General features: G+C 34.5%; 1 protein-coding gene across 2 annotated transcripts in view; it reads left to right on the forward strand.

Moving 5' to 3' along the window:
• PCDH15 (protocadherin related 15) overlaps positions 1 to 20,568 on the forward strand; it is a 613,865-nt gene that overhangs the window by 309,306 nt on the left and 283,991 nt on the right. For both annotated transcript variants that reach the window (XM_045581870.1, XM_045581869.1), the window contains exon 9: positions 16,804 to 16,912. In XM_045581870.1, the coding sequence (XP_045437826.1) occupies positions 16,804 to 16,912 (109 nt within the window). The remainder of the gene's footprint in view (positions 1 to 16,803; positions 16,913 to 20,568) is intronic.

The following is a 20,568-nucleotide window of genomic DNA, read 5'->3' on the forward strand; positions in this document are numbered from 1 at the left end:
TATTATTTTATTATTTATTTATTTTATCCGTTTTATTGGAAAATACTAAGAAACAAATGTTCAAAATATAAATTTAAGGAGTTATCTTAGTTGTTCACTATATACATAAAGGTTGTTTGTGTAGAGAGCTCAGGACTTAGCTTCATTTAGCTCTGCCCCTAAACCAGTATTATGATGTAATTCTGCTTAAGCTGCAGTAGTCACTTATAATTAGTTTGGGTTTTTTTTTCTCAACTGAAACTCTCAATCTACTTGGGTAGAAAAACAGTACAGTTTCTTCTAATTTAGTCCCACAGTCCCTCTATTCAAAGTGTATTATTATTATTATTATTATTATTATTATTATTTTCACTGTGCTTCTTCACAGTGAAAATAATAATAATAATAATTATTATTATATTATTATATTCTTATATCTGTGATTTCTTAGTGAGTCTCATTCTATAGCCAGCATAATGTCTTCCCTTCCTTGACTGCCCATATTTTCCTACCCTGTCAGCAAAACAAATAAATTCTATTTTCAAACAAGAGCAAGACATCAATCTAATTCACTCTTTGACCTTCAGCTTCCCCGTGGCTATCCAGGATTTGCTGTATCTAAGCAACCTTGTTTCTAGTTTTTCATCACTGACAGAAGTGGCTCTGGAATATTGGGTAAAAATCAGAGCACAGAAAGATGTCCCCAAAAAAGGAAAAGAATTACCCAGGGACTTTGAATTTACTAATTTACCAATTATCTCCTACATGTAAACCAGATTGCATGTTTTTATCTCTGGGCTCTTTTAATACTAAACAGATGCCATCTAACAGGTCAGTTCTAGCCCAAGCCCCATGCACAAAAATATGCATATAGAAGCTATCCCTCAACGTGTTCAAATTGAATAGTTGCTCATATAAGTAGGCAAAAAAAATAAAATAAAATATGTTTTCTTCCATTTGATGTCAGTTTGGCGAGTATACTGTTTGAAAACAAATGCTCCTATCATATGGTTTATTTTAAATCAGTGGCTAAATATATTTTACTAGAGACCCGATGCAGGGAAGTTCGTGCAAGGGCCTTGGCCCCAGCCCCGCCACCACCGCAGCTGGGGGCCTCTGCAGCTTCTGCCTTGGCCCCCGCCTGCTGTGGCTTTGTCCAGAAGGAAGGACATCCGGTCTAACTAACATAGTACGCTTTTATTATTATATATGACATCTCACTATGGCTCCATTGATTTACTAGATTATCTTGAAAGCATATGTATAGACCCTCCACCCATTTCCATGCAAACCAATAGATGTTCATATATATATATATATATATATATATATATATATATATATATGTAATTGATTTTTTTTTACAGAGGAAGGAAGAGGGATACAGAGTTAGAAACATCCATGAGAGATAAACATTGATCAGCTGCCTCCTGCACACCTCTACTGGAGATGTGCCTGCAACCAAGGTACATGCCTTTGACCAGAATCGAACCTGGGACCCTTCAGTCTGCAGGCCGACGCTCTATCAACTGAGCCAAACTGGTTAGGGCTAGATGTTCTTATTTTAGGAAATAGTCTATGATGCTTTCAGCAAGCTAAATACCAGCAAATATAATGCATGTTGTAATAGTGGCATGTTCTTTTATTTTTGGCTCCTCATGTGGCCTACTTTTTCACAATTAAGAGTTATTTGCTTTTCTAAAAAATAAACAAAAGAGAGTAGTATTTTACACAAGTTCTATCTTCTTTGGAAAGCTTTATCTCACAGCTGGATTTATGCTTTTGATGTAATTTAACCTCTCTATTAATAAAAGGATAATTCTCTTCAGATTGCATGGTTCCTGTGAGGCTCATTTGAAATAAAATACATGATGGGCTGTAAAACTGCAGAAATGTGAAGTAGTATTCGCATTTTTTCAGGTCCACCATTATCACCCAATCCCCTGCCTTCTGAATAACTCTAGCAGGGAGTTAGTGCTAAACAGGATGCACTGTTTTTCATTATTGGCTATAACACACATTAGTTGATCTTGTCTTATAACATATTTTAATCTCCCTAGTAAGGGAAATCTTGCCTTTTACAGTCCAGAGAGAAATCAGTCCACCAGATATATGTTATATCTTTGTCTGTCTACCAGAATGAGACAGAGAAAGACTTTTATTACAAGACAATTCAAGACTTTTATAGCAAGACATTTTTTTGTGAGTGTGGAACTAGTGAAATAGAGATTGTGATCATATACCTCCAGGGAGCTTACATTTTAGTTTAAAGAGACCAAAACTTATACTTTATCTGTCTTGTTTAAGAAGGTGGAGAAAGAAATAAAGGTCCGGAGTAGGAAGGGATGTCAGAAATGGTTAGAAGGTATGGGATTCACATAAATTGTTATCCTATGTAATAAAAGGCTAATATCCAAATCGACTGAACTGTAGAATGAATGGTAACTATGATACACACTGACCACTAGATATGAACATGAGAGGGAAGACGCATGCAGGAGCTGCCCCCTGCTGGTCGGTGCACTCCCCGGGGGGGAGCACCACTCAGTCAGAAGCCCTCAGGGCTGGCAAGTGCAACCACAGTGGCAGGAGCCTCTCCTGCCTGCATGGCAGCACTAAGGAAGTCCAACTCCCAGCTTAGCCCTCTCCCCACCTCAGACATCCCCTGAGGGCTCCCAGACTACAAGAGGGCACAGATCGGGCTGAGGGACACCCCACCCCCAGTGCATGAATTTGATGCACTGGGCCTCTGGTTGTACATAAATTATCCATGAGATAATTTCAGGCATCAGACGTTTTCTAAAGAGCATGGCCTGTAGTGAATAAATATATGAATGCATGAATGTGATTAAATGGAGTTTTCTTAGGTCAGGTGGTCAGGGAAGGCTTCTCTGAGGAAGAGGCTTTTGCGTGGGGACCTGCATTATGAGATAGAAGGCTAAAGAAATAACAAATGCGAAAACTCCGGAAATAGGAACATTTGCCATATTTTATTAAGAAAAAAATATCACGTAGAAAACTCCTATTTAAAGTACTGCTTTAGGGACTTTTTAGTCTCAGTGCTCTACTTCCTTGCAATTTAATGGATGGTTGAGTGGCAGTAATTCTCCTGGTTTTATATGCAGTACTTAGATTAATTATATCTGTCAGGGTCCAGTGAGAGAAACAGAGCACATGCCACATAGTGAAGTGAAAAGAATTTAATGCAGGGAGCTAGCTTAGTTGCAAATGGATTGGGAGTGAGACAGAGGATGAGGGAACAACATCAGGAAGCCTCTAATGTGAATCACTCCCCCTCGGTGGTCAGCCATGAACTATCGGTTGCATATCTATCCGTGCTAATATACGGAGGCGGCCACAGACATGTGCAAGGCATAGTTCCTGTGTTCAAGGATCTCAGGATCCAGTATAAGCAATAAAGCATGGATGACTGACTGGAAATAGGCAATATCTGTTCTCTGTGTATTCAGAGGAGAAATGATCAATTCTAAATGCAGATTCAGGAAAAACAAATCTCAAAAAGGAGATTTGAGCAGATCCTTGAACTATTTGATGGAAGGTGAACAAAGGCATCGACTGGGGACTGTTGTGTTTAATAGAGAAGATGAATCTCTTAGTTTGGGTAGAGCAGGATATGAATGGAATTGGTAAGAAATGCGGATGATGAGTTGTGGCCATGTCTTGATGTCAACTTTGAGGATATAGACGTCAGGAATTGGGCTATGTGTTAGCAAACTATATCCCATTGGCAAGTCTGGACTGATGCATTTCTACTAGTGTGAATGCACGTTTTTTGATAGGCCCATGAAAAAATAAATATTTTTATAGATAAACATTTGCAATCCATTCTATGATAAAGAACACTAAAGTTGAACCCAAATTAAATGAAATCTACCTTCCTTGCAAAAATAATTCTATTTACCTGATTGGTAGACCTATATTACAAAAAAGAAAAAAAAAAGTTTTCTTATTATTATTTAATTTGCCACTGAAAATTTTTGAAAAAGCATAGAAAAAGGAAGCCAGCAAGTTAGTGGTCTGGGAATGAGAGACACAGTAGTGGGAGGTACATTCAGACAGGAAAGCAAGGACCAGAAATAGTGGCCTCACCCACATAAGGGTGGACAGTCAAAGGTTTTTAAAATCCAGCCATTAACATCAGATACTCACCTAAACTATACCACCCTGGAGATTTTTGAGAGGTTTTGTAACAATGCCTTTATGAAAATTAAGTACATAGTGTCAGGCACAATACTAAGTGTTATTATTCTTTCCATCTTTTTCCTTATTTGAATGCATAGCTATGTATTAAATTGATTGTGACAAGCTATCTCCAGTATTTTCTAAGTAAAACTGATTATCTGATTCCTTTTTCACATATTTTTTTTTAATTCTCTGTGTGGTTTTTTTTTTTTAAATTAGGACATTATTAAATAGTTGAAATTCTTTTTCCATTTTCAACTTCATTTTTCCCTGAATTTAATTATTCATCTACTTGTTACTGTGCTTGTTCACCCCTTAACTGAATTTAGTTGAAAAACAACATATACATTCAGTTCAGTTGTGGTCAGTGGATGTCTTTTGAAACCTTTCTACTAGATTGAATACTTTATTTTGGAAAGGTATTTTTGCATGTAAAATAGCATTAGGATTCTGACAGTGTGCTGCCCAGTTATTCACATTTTGATATTTGGAAACATTTCATCACAAGTGTTGCAATCGTGGCTTGCAACCATAAGAATCTAAGGAACACCTAAGGAACTTCTAAGTTGTGAGAGTTGGCCAGTATAAGTTTAAATGAAATGTAAAGAGTCATAAAAGAGGTAAGGTTATAAAAGAGGTAATATGCATACACCTTTTCCTGTGAGACATTGCCCATCATCTCCGTCTTATTTTCGGTGGAGAGAGAAATAAAGGTCCAAAGAAGAAAGAATTGTTAGAAAGAGTTAGGAGGGTATGTGATTTGCATAAATCACTATTGTATATAAAATTTTCCTGAGGTATTTTTTCCCAAAATTCAGATTATTTAGAGCTATCCAAATGCGTCATGATTATATTTGCTTCCCGAGATCAAGCCCAACAACTGCATTTTTGTTTTAATTTTTGTTTTAATTTTAAACAAAGGCGACCAGTGCAGGTGTAATGGTCAATACAGCGAGAAATAAATGCATTCTTTGGGAAAGACAAACTTAGCGCCAGCAACAGGGGAGAAAAAACTATTACATTGAACTTCTGGAGAAAAATTGAAAAGTGTAGAGATGCTTCCAAGAGACCCTGGGGGCACATATCAAGAATGCCATTTGAAAAAAGATATATGAAGATCTATCAGTGCCCTGCAGGCATCAGCATCCAGAGTTATCAAAGGCTCCCTGTAGTGGTTTAGGTAGCAGTCCTACTGCAAGGACAAACAGAAGTCTGAATACAAGCCCTGGTCATACTCCTTTCAAACACTGCGAACAAGTCTTCCTAGGCCCTTCAGGATGCTAGAGGAATTAAATGTTGCTAATGGTTGTGTTTCGGGAAGCTTGGTATTCTGCTAGTGATTCGGAAGCTGGCTGAGGGAGCTGAGTAAGTGTGCATGGGAAATAATGCTACAGGCTGTTACTAGATGTGTTCTGTCAAGCATTTTTACTGTTCAGTGAGGCAGATACAATCGTGTCAGGTCTTTCTGTAAAAAAAAAAAAGTGAACCTTTATTTTTGCTCACTTTATATTGCTAAGAAATGCAGGTGATATAGTTCTAGAAAGCATTAGAACCTTATTGTACTGGTGTATCCTGCTGTGAATTTCCATTTAAGTGCTGTTCTGTACGTTTTCTATTTGTTAAAAGAAGGCTTGCATAATCTTTACAATTCTTCTTCTCACTGATTAATTCATGCAGAATAACTTTGGGGTGAGTCCTATATCCTACTGTAACAAAAGGATGCTTCTTTTTCTTCACCCAACATTCAATAACATGAAAGGAGTCAAAAGTTTAAAGTATGTTCCAAATTAACATCCAATAGCATAAGTTTAGTCTTCAATACCTGGGATACAATATGTACCATGATACTGTTTATCAAAAATTACTTATACTTATTCCCCATTTTATTAATTTCATAAGAATACTAGGAGTGTGGATATAATTGCTGCTACTCTATTTTTCCTAAAGCTGATGCACAAGTGGATTTTATGTTTAAGAATTTCAACATACCAGATTAAATATAACTGAAAATGCCATTAGCATATTTTCCTCTAGCTAGTATTAAATGACTATAGGGTCTACTAAATTAAAAATACATTATTTGATATCTATGAAACCAGGTTAAAAAGTAATGAAATAGTAGATTTAAAAAAATCATGAAAAATTACTTATGCCATTTAATGATTACCAAATTTAATGTATACCTATAAATATTTTAATATAAATAAAGATGACAAAATTAATTAATACATCTTCCTAAAAGTTAAGTTGTGTATATAAAAATCAAGCTACTAACCACTAATGTTCCTTTTTCATTGGTCCAGATTTATAAGACAACAAAAACAATTTATATTTTTTGTTTTTAAATAATAAAATTGTTTATCAATGTTCTTGACAAGTCCCCATTCGATGATAACTTGTAGCTAGTGATATATAGAGCTCAAATATCAAAATAATGCTATTAATTATTATTATTTTCAATAAATGTTTTATAGCGGATGTATCCACCTTTTTTTTGAAGAATCTGGTCATGAAATTATTTTTCCTTAAAATCTGAATTTCCATTCAGTCCACAATAACATTGTAAGAGTAGAATTTGGAAACTAGGGGAACAAATACAGAAGTTAGACCTGCTGCTACCTAACCTAATTCACATTGTGGCCAAATTCAAAAATGATTCTGTAAGTGACCCTGTAAAACATGTCATTGCTTCAAACAGCAAGAGTGCAGTTTATAGATCAATTTATTATATGATTTGTGCTATGCATTATATAAAATGATAAATGAATAAAATATATGATTCACTGCTGTCACCAAATTGTCAAGATCCTTAATGTTCATGAAGCATCTACAAGGTGCCAGGCAATGTGCTTAGTCAAAGATATTATCGTTGTTATTACTATTAGTAGTGGTGGGTTTTTTTTTAATCTGCTGACCGAAAAGTCTACTTTGTCAAGACACACCCAAAAATATGTATGAAAAATATCATAACTTTGATATTCTCACATGGAATAAATGTCTAATCAATAAGATACCAAGTAAGTCACTAACAATGAAAGAGATATTAAGGATCCTGTTTGATGTATTTATATATCCTAGATCAGAAACAAATTTACACATAAATAGGATAAGTAGACCTTTAACAACTGATATTTATTGAATGTTAACCTGGGACAGTTACTGCAAGGGACTTTAAGTTGAGAAAAGCTTTGTGATTAAATGAATATGATATTAATTCATATAATTTGATATTAGTTAATGTTACTATTATATACTTAGAATACTGAATTTTAAACATATTAAGTATTCATATAGCTAATAAGCTTAGAGCATAATTTCAGACTTTGTTCTTTCTTGCTCTGATGGCAACTTGCTTTCCTCTGGACTGCACTGTCTATAATATGCTGTGATAAACTGAGAATGTGCAAGCTCTGAGCAATAGCTTGACACAAGTGAAAGAATAATGCGAGAATAGTGAGAAATGAGCAATTATCCTTCTAGTGGGAAAAGTTAGAGGAGAAACATTTACCGCAAAGTGTCAGTCTCATTCACAGATAAAAACATAGTTTTATCTAACACCTCTTTTATCTTGTCATTTTCCTGCTCATAAACCAAGAGTAAAAAGGTCTTGATTGATATGGAAGATAGCTTTAGGTGTCCGCTTTATCTTTATTCATGGCCTTACTGAAATCCTTATTGGGGCATTAAAAAAAATGAAAAGAAAGAAAAAGAAAAGTTGCATCAACACTAAAAACAAGGAATCTTTGTCCATACTAGCATAAGATAGCTGCAGTCTTGAAAGAGAAGGTGAAAAAAAGTTCACAGAGTGATAAAGGTTGATTTTCAGGTCACTACCACAGAAATATGGGAATTTCACAATTGCAAAGGCAACAGTCATCTGTCTCAGACACTAATCATACATACTTGAAGACCATGAAAGATTCTGTAGCATTTGAGAACTTTTTAAATATATATATAATTATTGATTTTAGAGAGATAGAGAAAGGAAGGAAGAGGGAAAGAGAAAGAAACATTGATCAGCTATCTTCTGAATACTCCCTCCTGGGGATCCAAACCTCAACTCAGGTTTGTGCCCTGACCAGGAATTCAACCAGTGACTTTGGTGCTCAACCAGTGGAAGGATGCTCAACCAACTGGGATACACCAACCAGGACTTGAGGAAAATTTTTATATTCAAGATAAAAAGGGAAAAAAGTCTTTCAGAAGACTTACTGGAAAAAAATACCAAGTTATTTATTTTTAAAAAAGTATGAGTTGTAGGTAAAACTCAATAAAGAAGAAATAAATATACTGATAGAGAAGAAAAAAAATATAACTGAAATAATAAAACTAAAAAAGATTAAAGACAGAAAACATAAAACCAAAAATTGCAATATTGTTAGTAACTAATAATAACTAATACATTTTTATAACTTGCTAGGAGTATTTCAGTAAGTTTTTATAAGCATTTCTTTAATTAATTACCAAATCTCTTAGTAAAGAAGGTAATAGTGCTGTCTTTATTTTATAGGTCAGAAAAGGGATAAGTTCACTGAAGCTAGGTCACTTAAAAGGCAACACTCAGACTGTATGATCTTGGTTAAAAAAGAATATTCTTACCATATTGCAGCACACCATTACATGCTTGAGAATTCTACTAGACTATGGAATAATTGTCAGGGGGAAATAGAACAATGAATATCAGATGGAAAGATAAAAATAATCAATTTGTGTTAATAAAGAAAACAGGAAGTGTAAGCTAGTGCAATAACAAATATACAGTAGAAAGAAAAAAAAATCTATTGGGATTTTATAAAGCCCTTATGCATGCATATTGAAAGCGTTCAATATGAACACAAAGTTAAGGCAAAGAGACTAATACTTTAGGAAATTACAATATCTTACGTTTATTTCAAGATAAAAGCAAACTTTTACCAAATAGAAGAAAAACTTAAAGGAACTAAATATTAGGTAGAACTTTGATTTATTTTCCCTAGTAATTGAAGCTAGTAGATAATGAAGGAATATTTGCAAGTGGAGGAAAACGTTTATGTTTAGAGAATCTGAAATTTAGTTAAATTTTCAATTACGAAGTAATTAATATTCTTACATATGAGAACTGACATGTTTTACTGAAAAAAATACTCAAAGACATGTCACTTGACTTGAGTAAAAATGAAATCCTTTAAAATTAACTAAATTGTGATATAAATATTTAGACATGACCTTAAAAACCAATAAAACAAAATGAAATCTAAACATAAACAAATAAAAATTTACTTTCTGTATCTAAACCTATAGCTATATCTGTAATTGAATGCAGGTATTTAAAATAATTCTTAAAGAAAATATAATATAAAAAGTAGTAACATGGTTCTGAATTCTCAAATTTTATTAATAACGGCAGTAGTTTTGTAGTGTGTGTGTGTGTTCATGTTCATTACAAATGCAGTTAGATAGTATTTCCTTGTTTGACATTGTGTCATCTTTATCTCCCTTAATTTTGTGGTTAGTTTCCCATAAATCCAAAATTTTAAGGGTCTTATTCCTTTTGCTAAGTCATTGCATGTTTTTTTGTATCTCTAGTTTTCACCTACACACATTCGTAAACTTCATAGGTCAAAAAAGAACTAACACCTAACCTTCTCAAACTATCACAAAAATTTAAGAGGGGGAGAGACTGCTAAGCTAATTTTTGAGCCCAGGATTATCCTAATTCCAGAACCAGATCAGGACATTATAAATAAAGAAAATTATAGACCAACATCCCTGGTGAATGAGACACTAAAGTCCTCAATAAAATATTAGCAAACCAGATCCAGCAATACATTAAAAAGACCATATGAACAAGTGTGATTTATTCCTGGGATACAATAGTGCAAATCAATTAACATGGTTCATCACATAAAAAAAATTTAGAATAAAAATCATGATCATATCAATATATACATAAAAAGCATTTGACAAAATCCAGCACCCATCTATGATAAAAACTCTCAGCAAAGTAGGAAAAGAAGGATCATTCTGAACATAATGAAGGCCATATATGACAAAACCACAGATAACATCATACTCAATGGGGAAAATTAAAACATTTCTCTTAGAATCAGGGACAAGACAGGGATGTCCATTTTCACCACTGTTATTCACAACTGAAAGAATATATGCACCCCTATGTTTATAGAAGCATTAAGATCTAGAAGCAGTCCAAGTACCCATCAATAAATAAGTGGATAAAAAAAGTTTTGGCACATTTATACAATGGAATACTATGCAGTTATAACAAACAAACAAACAAATGAAAGAAAAACAAATCAATAAAACAAAACAAAACAAAACAAAAAGAACGCTCTTACCTTTTGAGACAGCATGGAGGGACCTGGATATTATTATGCTAAGTGAAATAAGCCAGTCAGAGAAAGACAAATATCACATGATCGCACTTATATGTAGAATCTAAGTAACAAAATAAACTGACCAATAATATAGATCCAGAGACATGGAAGCATACAACAGACTGATGGTTTTCAGAGGGTAGGTGGGTGAGGGGATTGTGAGAAGAGATTAACCACAGAACATATATGCATATATGCGTAACCCATGGACACAGACAATAGTGCTGTGAAGGCTTGGGGAGGGGGCAAGAGTGGGGAGGAGGGAGTTAATGGTGGAGGAAGGGTACATCTGTAATACTTTCAACAATAAAGATAAATAAGTAAAAATAAAATAAAAGCCAAACTGATTTGGCTCAGAGCGTTGGTCTGTGGACTGAAAGGTCCCAGGTTTGATTCCAGTCAAGGGCATATATGATACCTTGGTTGCGGGTATATCCCTGGTAGGGGCTGTGCAAGAAGCAGCTGATCGATGTTTCTCTCTCATCGATGTTTCTAACTCTCTATCCATCTCCCTTCCTCTCTGTAAAAAATCAATAAAATGTAATTTAAAAAATAAAATAAAAAAGTTACATGTAATATATGTATGTTAAGGAGACTACAAAGAAAGCATGCGCTCTAGAGGCGAGGTACAATAGAACTCTAGTGTTTGGATGGCTTTTTTATGGATCTCCTGGAATTCAACTTGATTAAGAAAATACGTGGAAAACTCTGAGGCACTAGGTTGCAGGTTATAAACACAGTTAAGGTATTTTCTGCTCACAAGCCAATAAGGCTTTAGGTAAAGAGGTAATTATGACAAGTATGCCAGGATGGAGGAACATTGTGAACTACTAGTATCCCTTAAGGATATCTAAGCAAATTTGAGCCATGGGTAAGTTTCTCATTTCTTCAGTGAATTGTTCCTCTGTAAACAATACAGTAAAATTTGAAGCTAAGTGAAGTGAGGGGGAAGGAGAGGAATAAGGAACAATTGTTGCTATCCACATGCAGATAACCTGCTCTTCAAAAGAAATATATTTCTGAATGACTTGCATTCTCACAAGAATTGTGGATGTTGTTCTGTTAGTAGCATCACTATACTATTTTCTTAGTACCGGTAGTAGGTACAATAAAGGCTACTTGAGAGTAGTGATCTCTTACCAGGTTGGATATTTCATTAAAAATACAAATTGATGAAAATGTATTAAATATGGACTATTTGGTAAATATTGTAAATAACTACAATTTTTGCTGATCTTAAGGAGTAGTTTCCCTTTGGGTTTTTCCTGCTTATATGTGTACCTTTCAATGCTCGGTTGTATCTACTAGAGAGATTTTGTTGGAAAAGTTAAAAAAAAAAAAATGATGCATGTTATCTATGTTGTTTCTTCTAATGAATACATATATTGTTTTCTAAGATAAATGCTAGGTCTCTTTGTGAAAATATGTATTAAATGTGAAACAGTACCATCCTAAACAAACCACAGTATCCTTTAACATCATGTATAGTCATGTACCACCTAACGATTGGGATATGTTCTGAGGAATGCATCATTAGGTGGCTTCCTTGTGGTGGGGAAGTCATAGAGTACACTTGAGCTACATAGATGGGATGGCCTCCTACTGCAATAGTATGTGCTATGCTTTTATACCTTTGGCAGTGCGGTAGGTTTGTTTACCCCAGGGTCTCCACAAACACAGGAGTAACTTTAGTGTGAGTCCTCGAAGTTGAATTTTCTTCTTGTAATGCGAGTGCTTGATTTACTAGTAAGGTTTTCTTGTTCTGGCCTCCACTTCAAAGCTGGAAATCTCCAATAAACATTCGGCCTGTCATATAATAGAACCGGATGGTCAGGATGCCTCCGCCCACGGAGGCTCCTGTATTATGAAGATCTTGGTTATCTCACTAACTGACCATTTGGGCTACTTGCATTTGATTTCTCTTTCTGCCCTTTGGGTTCCTGCCCCTATGTTTTAAAGAGTGGGCCCTTGAAACTGTAGGCCCCACCTTCCTCACCAGTAAAAGCAGATCCCAGTCCCTACACATGCTCCCTCTTTCTCTCCACCTGTGGCCTCCCTGTGTGCCCCTTGGTTTGCCTTGTATGGCCCATGGATTGTAAGTAATACACTTTATTCTTTCTTCAAAGTTTCCTAATGATTATCACTGAAGGGTGTCTTGAAAGCATAATAAATCCCAAGGGTCTGTCCAGTGGTAACACTGGTTTTGAAAGAAACTATGTCATGATCTTGCTCAAATGTGGACTCTAATGAAAAATAAACAAACAAACAAAAACTGATGAACACAATAGATCCAGTGACACAGAAACATGGACCAAACAGGAATTTCAGAGGGAAGATGGGGGAAAAGGATTGGGTGGTTGGGGGGCATAGGGAGGGCAGGTGATTAACTGGGGAACTTATATGCATATACCAGTATACATATATGCATAGTCCAGGGACAGAGACAATATAGGGGTAAAGGCCTGGGAAGAGGCAGAAACAAACAAAGGGGACATCTGTAATACTTTCAACAATAAAGATAAATTTAAAAGAGAGAGACAGGCTATGTCCATGGCAGCTCCGTGGACCCAGATGAGTGCCCTCAGGCATTTACAGCCAATAGGTGGCATTATTACTATAGACTGAGAAGGCTCAAGTCAGTCATACTTGCACTATGATGATGTTGTATTGGGCTACTACATCACTGGGCTATAGGAATTGTTCAGCACCGCTATACTCTTTAGGACCACTAACTTATATGAGGTCCAGTGTTGACTATAATGTTGTTATACAATATATGACTGTATTACTAGTGTCAAAAAATTCTCAAGATTCAAATATCACAATTGCTTTGGGAAATAATCTTAGAAATCATATTGGAAAATACATTATTTTTACCTTTAACTCTAGGTTTTCTGAAAACTCATAAATAGTAGCATAAGGAAAAAAAACCCTTTTAAAGATTAGCTGTTAGTATTTCAGTTCTAATAAGTTATTTAAGACAATTACAGTTGTCCAAATCTTTCAGAAACTTATTGAAGCCTTTACCAAGAGAGGACATTCTTTTATTCTCCCTACTGTACTTCATATCTTCAAAATATTAAAACTAGTACAGGGCATGGTAACTACATAGTCAAATGAAACGGAATGGCTTTAAATGCTTATCTTTTATCCCACCTACTCTCACTTCCAAGCTAACTCTCCTGAAATATTTAGAGTTTGATATTTCCATTTTTAATTTTTCTGATGATTATCAATGTAATTCTAAATAGCACACTTGTTTCTTTTATGTATTCATATCTCACTATATGACATGAAAAAATGTGGAATTTAATTAGCACTTCTTCCTCCTTCTTGGTTGTTTGCTATGTTATTTTTAAATTTTTATTGTTTATGTAACTCTAAAGAATATGATTAAAACTCCATTGTTTATTCCAACAAATTTAGATGGTATAGAAAGAGGATGTTTAAACAATGTGGCTACCAAAACTCTTAACACCTCTTATGTGTTGATTACTCAACAGTGCTAAAGAAATAAGCAGAGTGAAGGTGATTAGCAGGGACATCCTAAATATCATGATCTGTTCACATTTAGCTCTAACAGAACAGCTCAGAATATTTTTTTAATTAGGTAAGTAATTAAGTTATTTCAAAAAGCTGGAGTCTAATTAGGAATGCTTGGTATATTGCCCTGATTATAGGAAATGAGATGGGATTTCAGAAAATCCTGAGATTTGTAATGCCTCTCGAGATCTAAGAAGATTCACACTTTTCGGAAAAGTTACTTCAGTGTTAATTATAGTTGAACCAGGAGTAATGTAGCTCAGCTGTAAGCTGACATTGGCTGATACCATCAGATTCCTTTGAGAAATGGCTAGGAAGAGCTGATCAACCCATAACTTCTACATTCAAACGTGTGCTTTGAACAGTATTGGGATTTTTTCACTTTATAGAGAAATATATGTACTACCGTGTTTCCCCCAAAATAAGACATCCTCCGAAAATAAGACCTAGCGCATGGAAAGATAGACATTCCCTGAAAATAAGACCTAGCGCAACTTTGGGAGAAAAAATTAATATAAGACACAGTCTTATTTTCGGGGAAACAGGGTATGTAGAAAGGCAACTGACAATTGGAAATGCACATGTTTGTGTGTTGGTGGGGGAAGGCAGGTAGAGAGGAAAAGGGATAGGGAGAAAGTAAAATGGAGAGAAAGAGGCACAGCAATGTGATGAATAGAGAACAAAACAATTGACAATTTTCACATTGCCCATAACTTTTTTATTTTTTATTTTTTAAAAATATATTTTGTTGATTTTTTATAGAGAGGAAGGGAGAGAGATAGAGAGCTAGAAACATCGATGATGAGAGAGAAACATCAACCAGCTGCCTCCTGCACACCCCCCACCGGGGATTGCCCGCAACCAATGTACATGCCCCTGACCAAAATCGAACCTGGGACCTGTTTCAGTCCGCAGACCGAAGCTCTACTGCTGAGCCAAACCGGTTTTGGTGCCCATAACTTTTTTAGAGAGAAGATTTTTTTCACAGAAGGTTGAAAAGAAAAATAACATATAACTATAATTTTAAAAAATGCATTATCAGCCATTTTTCATCTCATCAACAATCATACCCACACACTACCAGCAGTAAATGATCACAGAAATTTTAGATCCAAGTTGAGAAAATAATGGCTAAACACCAAGAAAAGATATAAAAACTAGAATTCAGCAAACATTGTCTAGAGTTTGAAATTATATAATAGTAATTCTGAAAATGGTGTATAACATTCTAATAGAACCAAGGGATCATTTATTCCGTTGATCTCTAGTAAAAATTTATGTTGAATAGGCTCAACCAATATAAAAATGTCAATCATTAGATTATATGAAGATATTTTCATTTTTTGAAACAATTGAGGTATGAAAAACAAAAAGAAGAACTGAATTTATTGATATTAAAGGAACAAAGTCATTATTCTGCTCAGTAATAAGATGGAAATTCAACTCTTTTTACAAAATATTAGTTTTTCAAAATAATTATTTTTCAAAATATTTATTAACTAATTTATTTCTTTTTAGAGAGAGTAAAAGGGAGGGAGAGAGAGGAAAGGAGAGACAAACATCAATGTGTCTGGGATGCCTCCTGTATGTGCCCTGCACATACCCAGGTATGTGCCCTTGACTGGGAATCAAACCCGTGACTGGTGCGTGGACTGATACTCTATCCACTGAGCTACACCGGCCAGGGCTCAAAATATCATTACTCTTTCTTAGCATGCCAGAATTGTATGTTTCTGCTGGAATTGTAAACTACTGGTTTTGCATAAAAGTACATATGTTTCAAGGTCTATTACTTGAGAAGAACTAATAGAAAAGAACAGTAAATTAATTCATTAGAACCTGAAACTGTCAGATATTGAGATATACCTTATTTTCCTTTATAATTACCACTTACATTTTCGGACTAAAGGTTGTAAATACTTAAACCCATATACTGTGTATTAAGAGTATTAGTTCAAAGAGAGTTTATGTGTGATTCTAGGAAATGTGCTAATAATACCTCCTTCTCTGGTAATCATTATGCAAAATAACACACTTAAGCCTCTGAAAAGACCTGTAGTAGATTAACTTTTTCAAATTATATTTTATAAAATATTTCCCAAACTTATCTCTGCAGAGTACACATTTGTTTTTTTTCAGCATACCCATCATAATCTAGTATCAGCGTTAACTTATGTCCTATTCACCACTGTTTTTATAATTAAAGTTGTATTTCAACATAGTCATGTTCACTTGCTGCTCTTCTGTTACAATGGCAAAGTTGAGAAGCTGCAACAGAGACTTTATGCCTGGCAAAGCCTACACATATTTATTATCTGGTCCTTCATAAGAAAATGCTTGCCAATCTTAAATAGAAGATAACAATAATGCTTGGTAGTTTTATATTTCTTTTGATAAGATGATCTACAGAAATTTAAAATTTATGGATATCTCGCTCCCTTGCTTTCCTTTTAAGAGAAATTCTTAGTATAAAGTTCTATGCATGTAATTACTATGTATTTTTTATTTCAACTTGAAGGTCACCTTGCTCCTTCAGATTCAAGATTAACCAGCCTAAGGTGTTATATTACCAATATTAAAATCTGAGTTAAACTACTGGCTCAGTTGTCATTTAGCTGTCCACACTATAATGTCTGAATGTCAATTTTTTCACAAGGTATTATGAATGAAGCTGAATTAAACTCTCTGACTTTATTTATTTCAGGAAGAACTGAACCCCATCATCGTTACCCCACCCATCCAAGCCATTGATCAGGACCGGAATATTCAGCCGCCATCAGATAGGCCAGGCATCCTCTATTCCATCCTTGTTGGTTTGTATCTGCTGACATTTTATAGTTTAAGTTATCACTCTGGAATCATGTAGGAAAACACTTGTCTCAAGTCAGTGTAAATAACTTTAATAATAAAAATTTCTTTTTGGAAATTATTAAGTATAAATAACTGTACAGGTATTTTTTTCTTTCTTAGAATTAGTTTCAGTGAAATGTGTAGAAAAACAGAATTTAAAAAATAAGTAGAAGTAGAAAAACAACTTTAAAAAATACTGAAGTAGGAAAACAACTTTAAAAAATAAGAGGTTAATCTACATATTGGTGTTTTCCTCAATATCACCTCCTAAAGAATTCTCTAAGAAAAAAAAGAAAAGAAAAGAAAAACTTGCACTGTTTGCTTATCAGTATTTTATCATTGGTGGATGCAGATACATAATTCTGAAAATATATGACTGAATTAAATAAGGGTGTTTGGAGCCATATGGGAGAAAGAGAGAGATTATAATTAGCCCAAGGGTTCATAATACATTATTCCCTTGGCTAATTTTTTTCTTGAAAAATTTCACAGAAGCTGTCTTAATCCATCCTTGTGCATATACTGCTAATTGTACCCAAAGAAAAAATGATGAGAACTTAATTATGTTACCCAAATTGCTTTTTCCCCACATGAATTGATTTTGCTGAAATATGGATGCTGCTGCTTTGCAAGGCTTTTAGTCTCTGGATAGACAGATGCGTCTGAGACAGACCATACATCCCTTCATGAAGGAAGAGTTGCTTTCAAAGTATGTTTGAAAATAACTATTCAGTGGAACTCAACATTACCCTCAAACTCTTTCTATTCCCATGCCCCATCTACATATAAGAACCCAACAATCTGCAGACCTTAAATTTCAAAATATGATGATGTACTTAAAAATGCTATCGGTAAAGAAAACTCAAATAATTTTGTTCCAAGCATTTGGTCTCTAGAATATATCATATACCAGTGGCTGAGATTAGACTATTACATTTTTAAAAAACTCTTTTGAGCATAAACATAAGCTTCCTTTTAGTCTATAGGACTCTTGTCATAGATAAACAGGAATACGCATTTTTCATGTAATTAACTAAAGGTTTGAGGTATGTCAATCACTGCACCAGATGCTGTAGATAGGACTATGAGGGTTCAATGTTCCAAGCTAAGGTGAGATAGAGCATATAACTAAAAACATGTCAAAAGGTAAAATGATACACATAGTTTTAAGCACTATCAATAAAATATGAGACATATCATGTGGGCTTATGGGAGGAGAGTGCTAAGGTTTTCTAAGAGAATTACTTAGGAAGAATTATTTCAGTAGGAAGACTGGGATTTCTGAGTAGAAAATGGCAGACAAATGATCTAATGCAGCATGTGTGAAGTCCAAAGGATGTAATTTAAAAATAGTCTTTGGGGACATGTTACTTAGAGTGGGCTGATATCCATGGGCATTCATAAGGTTTTTCACATTTAAATATTACATGTATTGCCCTAGCCAGTTTGGCTCAATGACTATAGTTTTGATCTGTGGACTGAAGGGTCTTGATTTTGATTCCAGTCAAGGGTGTATACCTCAGTTGCAAGCTAGATCCCTGGCCCCAGTCAGGAAGTGTGCAGGGGCCACCAATCAATGTGTATCTCTCACATTGATGTAACCCTCTGTCTCTCCCCCTTCCCTTCCACTCTATCTAAAAAATCAATGGAAAAAATATCCTTGGCTGAGGACTAACAAAAATAAAATTTAATGTATTCATTCTTTAAATAAAAACAACTACTCTATGGAGCAAGGCATATTCCTTATATTATAAAGCTGGTTTTCTGGCAACAGAGACCAGCAATAAATAATTAATATAATAAACAAACAAATAAATACACATATTTATAAAAGAAAGGTGGTGGCTGGAGCTATGGAAAAAAATAAGCTGGGTAAGCAGGATTGGAAGTCAGAAGAGGTGTTGCAATATAAGTTTCAGTATTAAATAAGATGATCAGGATATGCTTCATTAAAGAGGTGAGATTTGAACTCAGTCTTATAAAAGTTGAAGGAGTTAGGGATGTTGATATGTGGAAAGGCATAGATAAAAGCTGGAGTTTGTGTGGCTTATTTCAGAAACATCAAAGAGGCCAGAGGCACTGAAGAATAGTGAATGAAGAGGAAATAGAAAGAAGGGGTGAGAAATAAGAGGAGGCCAGGAAATACAGAGTTTTGAATACTAATTATCTACTCTGTAATTTTCTCTGAGTGAAATGAGGAAGCAATGTAGAAATCAGAGCATAAACATGACACAATGGTAAGTTCCATCAATTTCTAACTGCAGGATGGTGGATAGTCCTAAAGAATAAACATAACCTCTAACAGTAAATTTACTTTTACATCTATCTTAAGTAAAGTAATATCCTTTCATAGTACTGATATTTCTAGAAGGCAGGCATGATAGGTGTAGAGAACACAACTTCTGTATTTTTACTGTCTATGTTCAAATTCTACTTTAATGCTTGCCAACATGTAATATTAGGCAAATTACTAACCTCTCTGCTTCAGATTGTTCCTCTTTAAAATGGGGTTGATCAAAATTGATCTTTCTGTAAAAAGGTTTAGAGGATTTGACTTAATTATATAAATATGTCTAGTGTTTGGAAAAAGTTAGTGCTCAAATAACATTACTCGATGTTGTTGTTCCCATTAGGAAAAAAAAGGAAGCATGTTTCCTTAGTCATACAACAATGGTAAGAGAAGCAACACACACACACACACATACACACACACACACCCACAGCTTGTAACAACATCCTTTTCCACATTCTAGCCTTCTAAACATTAAGTAACCTTGCACATAGTCTATTAGGTACATTTTTTTATGCCTTTTGTTCTCTAGAATTTTTACTCAATTTTTAAATAAACTCTACCAAACTAGAAACTATTTTCTTCTTTATCTTTTTGGATATTTGGCTTACTTTTCTCTTTTACCAGGAACTCATTACTAGAAAATAAGATAGAGGTATTGTGAATTATTTTTATTATTATTATCCTTTAAGTAAGAAAAAAGTTTGATTTTATGGCACACATTATTTGGATATGTTTCCTCAACTGTACATGAGATCAATACCAGTCATATTTTTATAGCTTCCACTGAAAATCCTTTTAGAAAACTATTAATTTCTGAATACTTTTTAAACATCTTGTACTTTTTCTTTTTTAAAAATATATCTTATTGACTTTTTACAGAGAAGAAGGGAGAGGGATAGAGAGTTAGAAACATTGATGAGAGAGAAACATCCATCAGCTCTCTCCTGCACACCTCCTACTAGGGATGTGCTAACAATCAAAGTACATGCCCTTGACCGGAATCAAACCCGGGACCCTTCAATCCACAGGCCTGCGCTCTATCCACTCAGCCAAACTGGTTAGGGCTTCTTGTACTTTTTCACATAAGGGTCACATAGTTCAGAATAATAAGCCACAAAAACTGAAACTCATAAAAATATATTTTCCTAAAAATTGGAGAATAGAATGAGTTCATAGATGAACACATTATTGACAGTAATGAGATAGGTAGGACATATATTTGTAAAGGAAAAAGTTGAAAAGTTTTTTATAAAGAGCTTCCAAAACTCAGTGACTTAAATCAAATATGTACAGTAAGAAGCTATTTTTTTCTCATGTAATGGCACA

The sequence above is a fragment of the Pipistrellus kuhlii genome, unplaced genomic scaffold, assembly GCF_014108245.1.
Source record: "Pipistrellus kuhlii isolate mPipKuh1 unplaced genomic scaffold, mPipKuh1.p scaffold_m20_p_15, whole genome shotgun sequence".
Classification (NCBI taxonomy): domain Eukaryota; kingdom Metazoa; phylum Chordata; class Mammalia; order Chiroptera; family Vespertilionidae; genus Pipistrellus; species Pipistrellus kuhlii.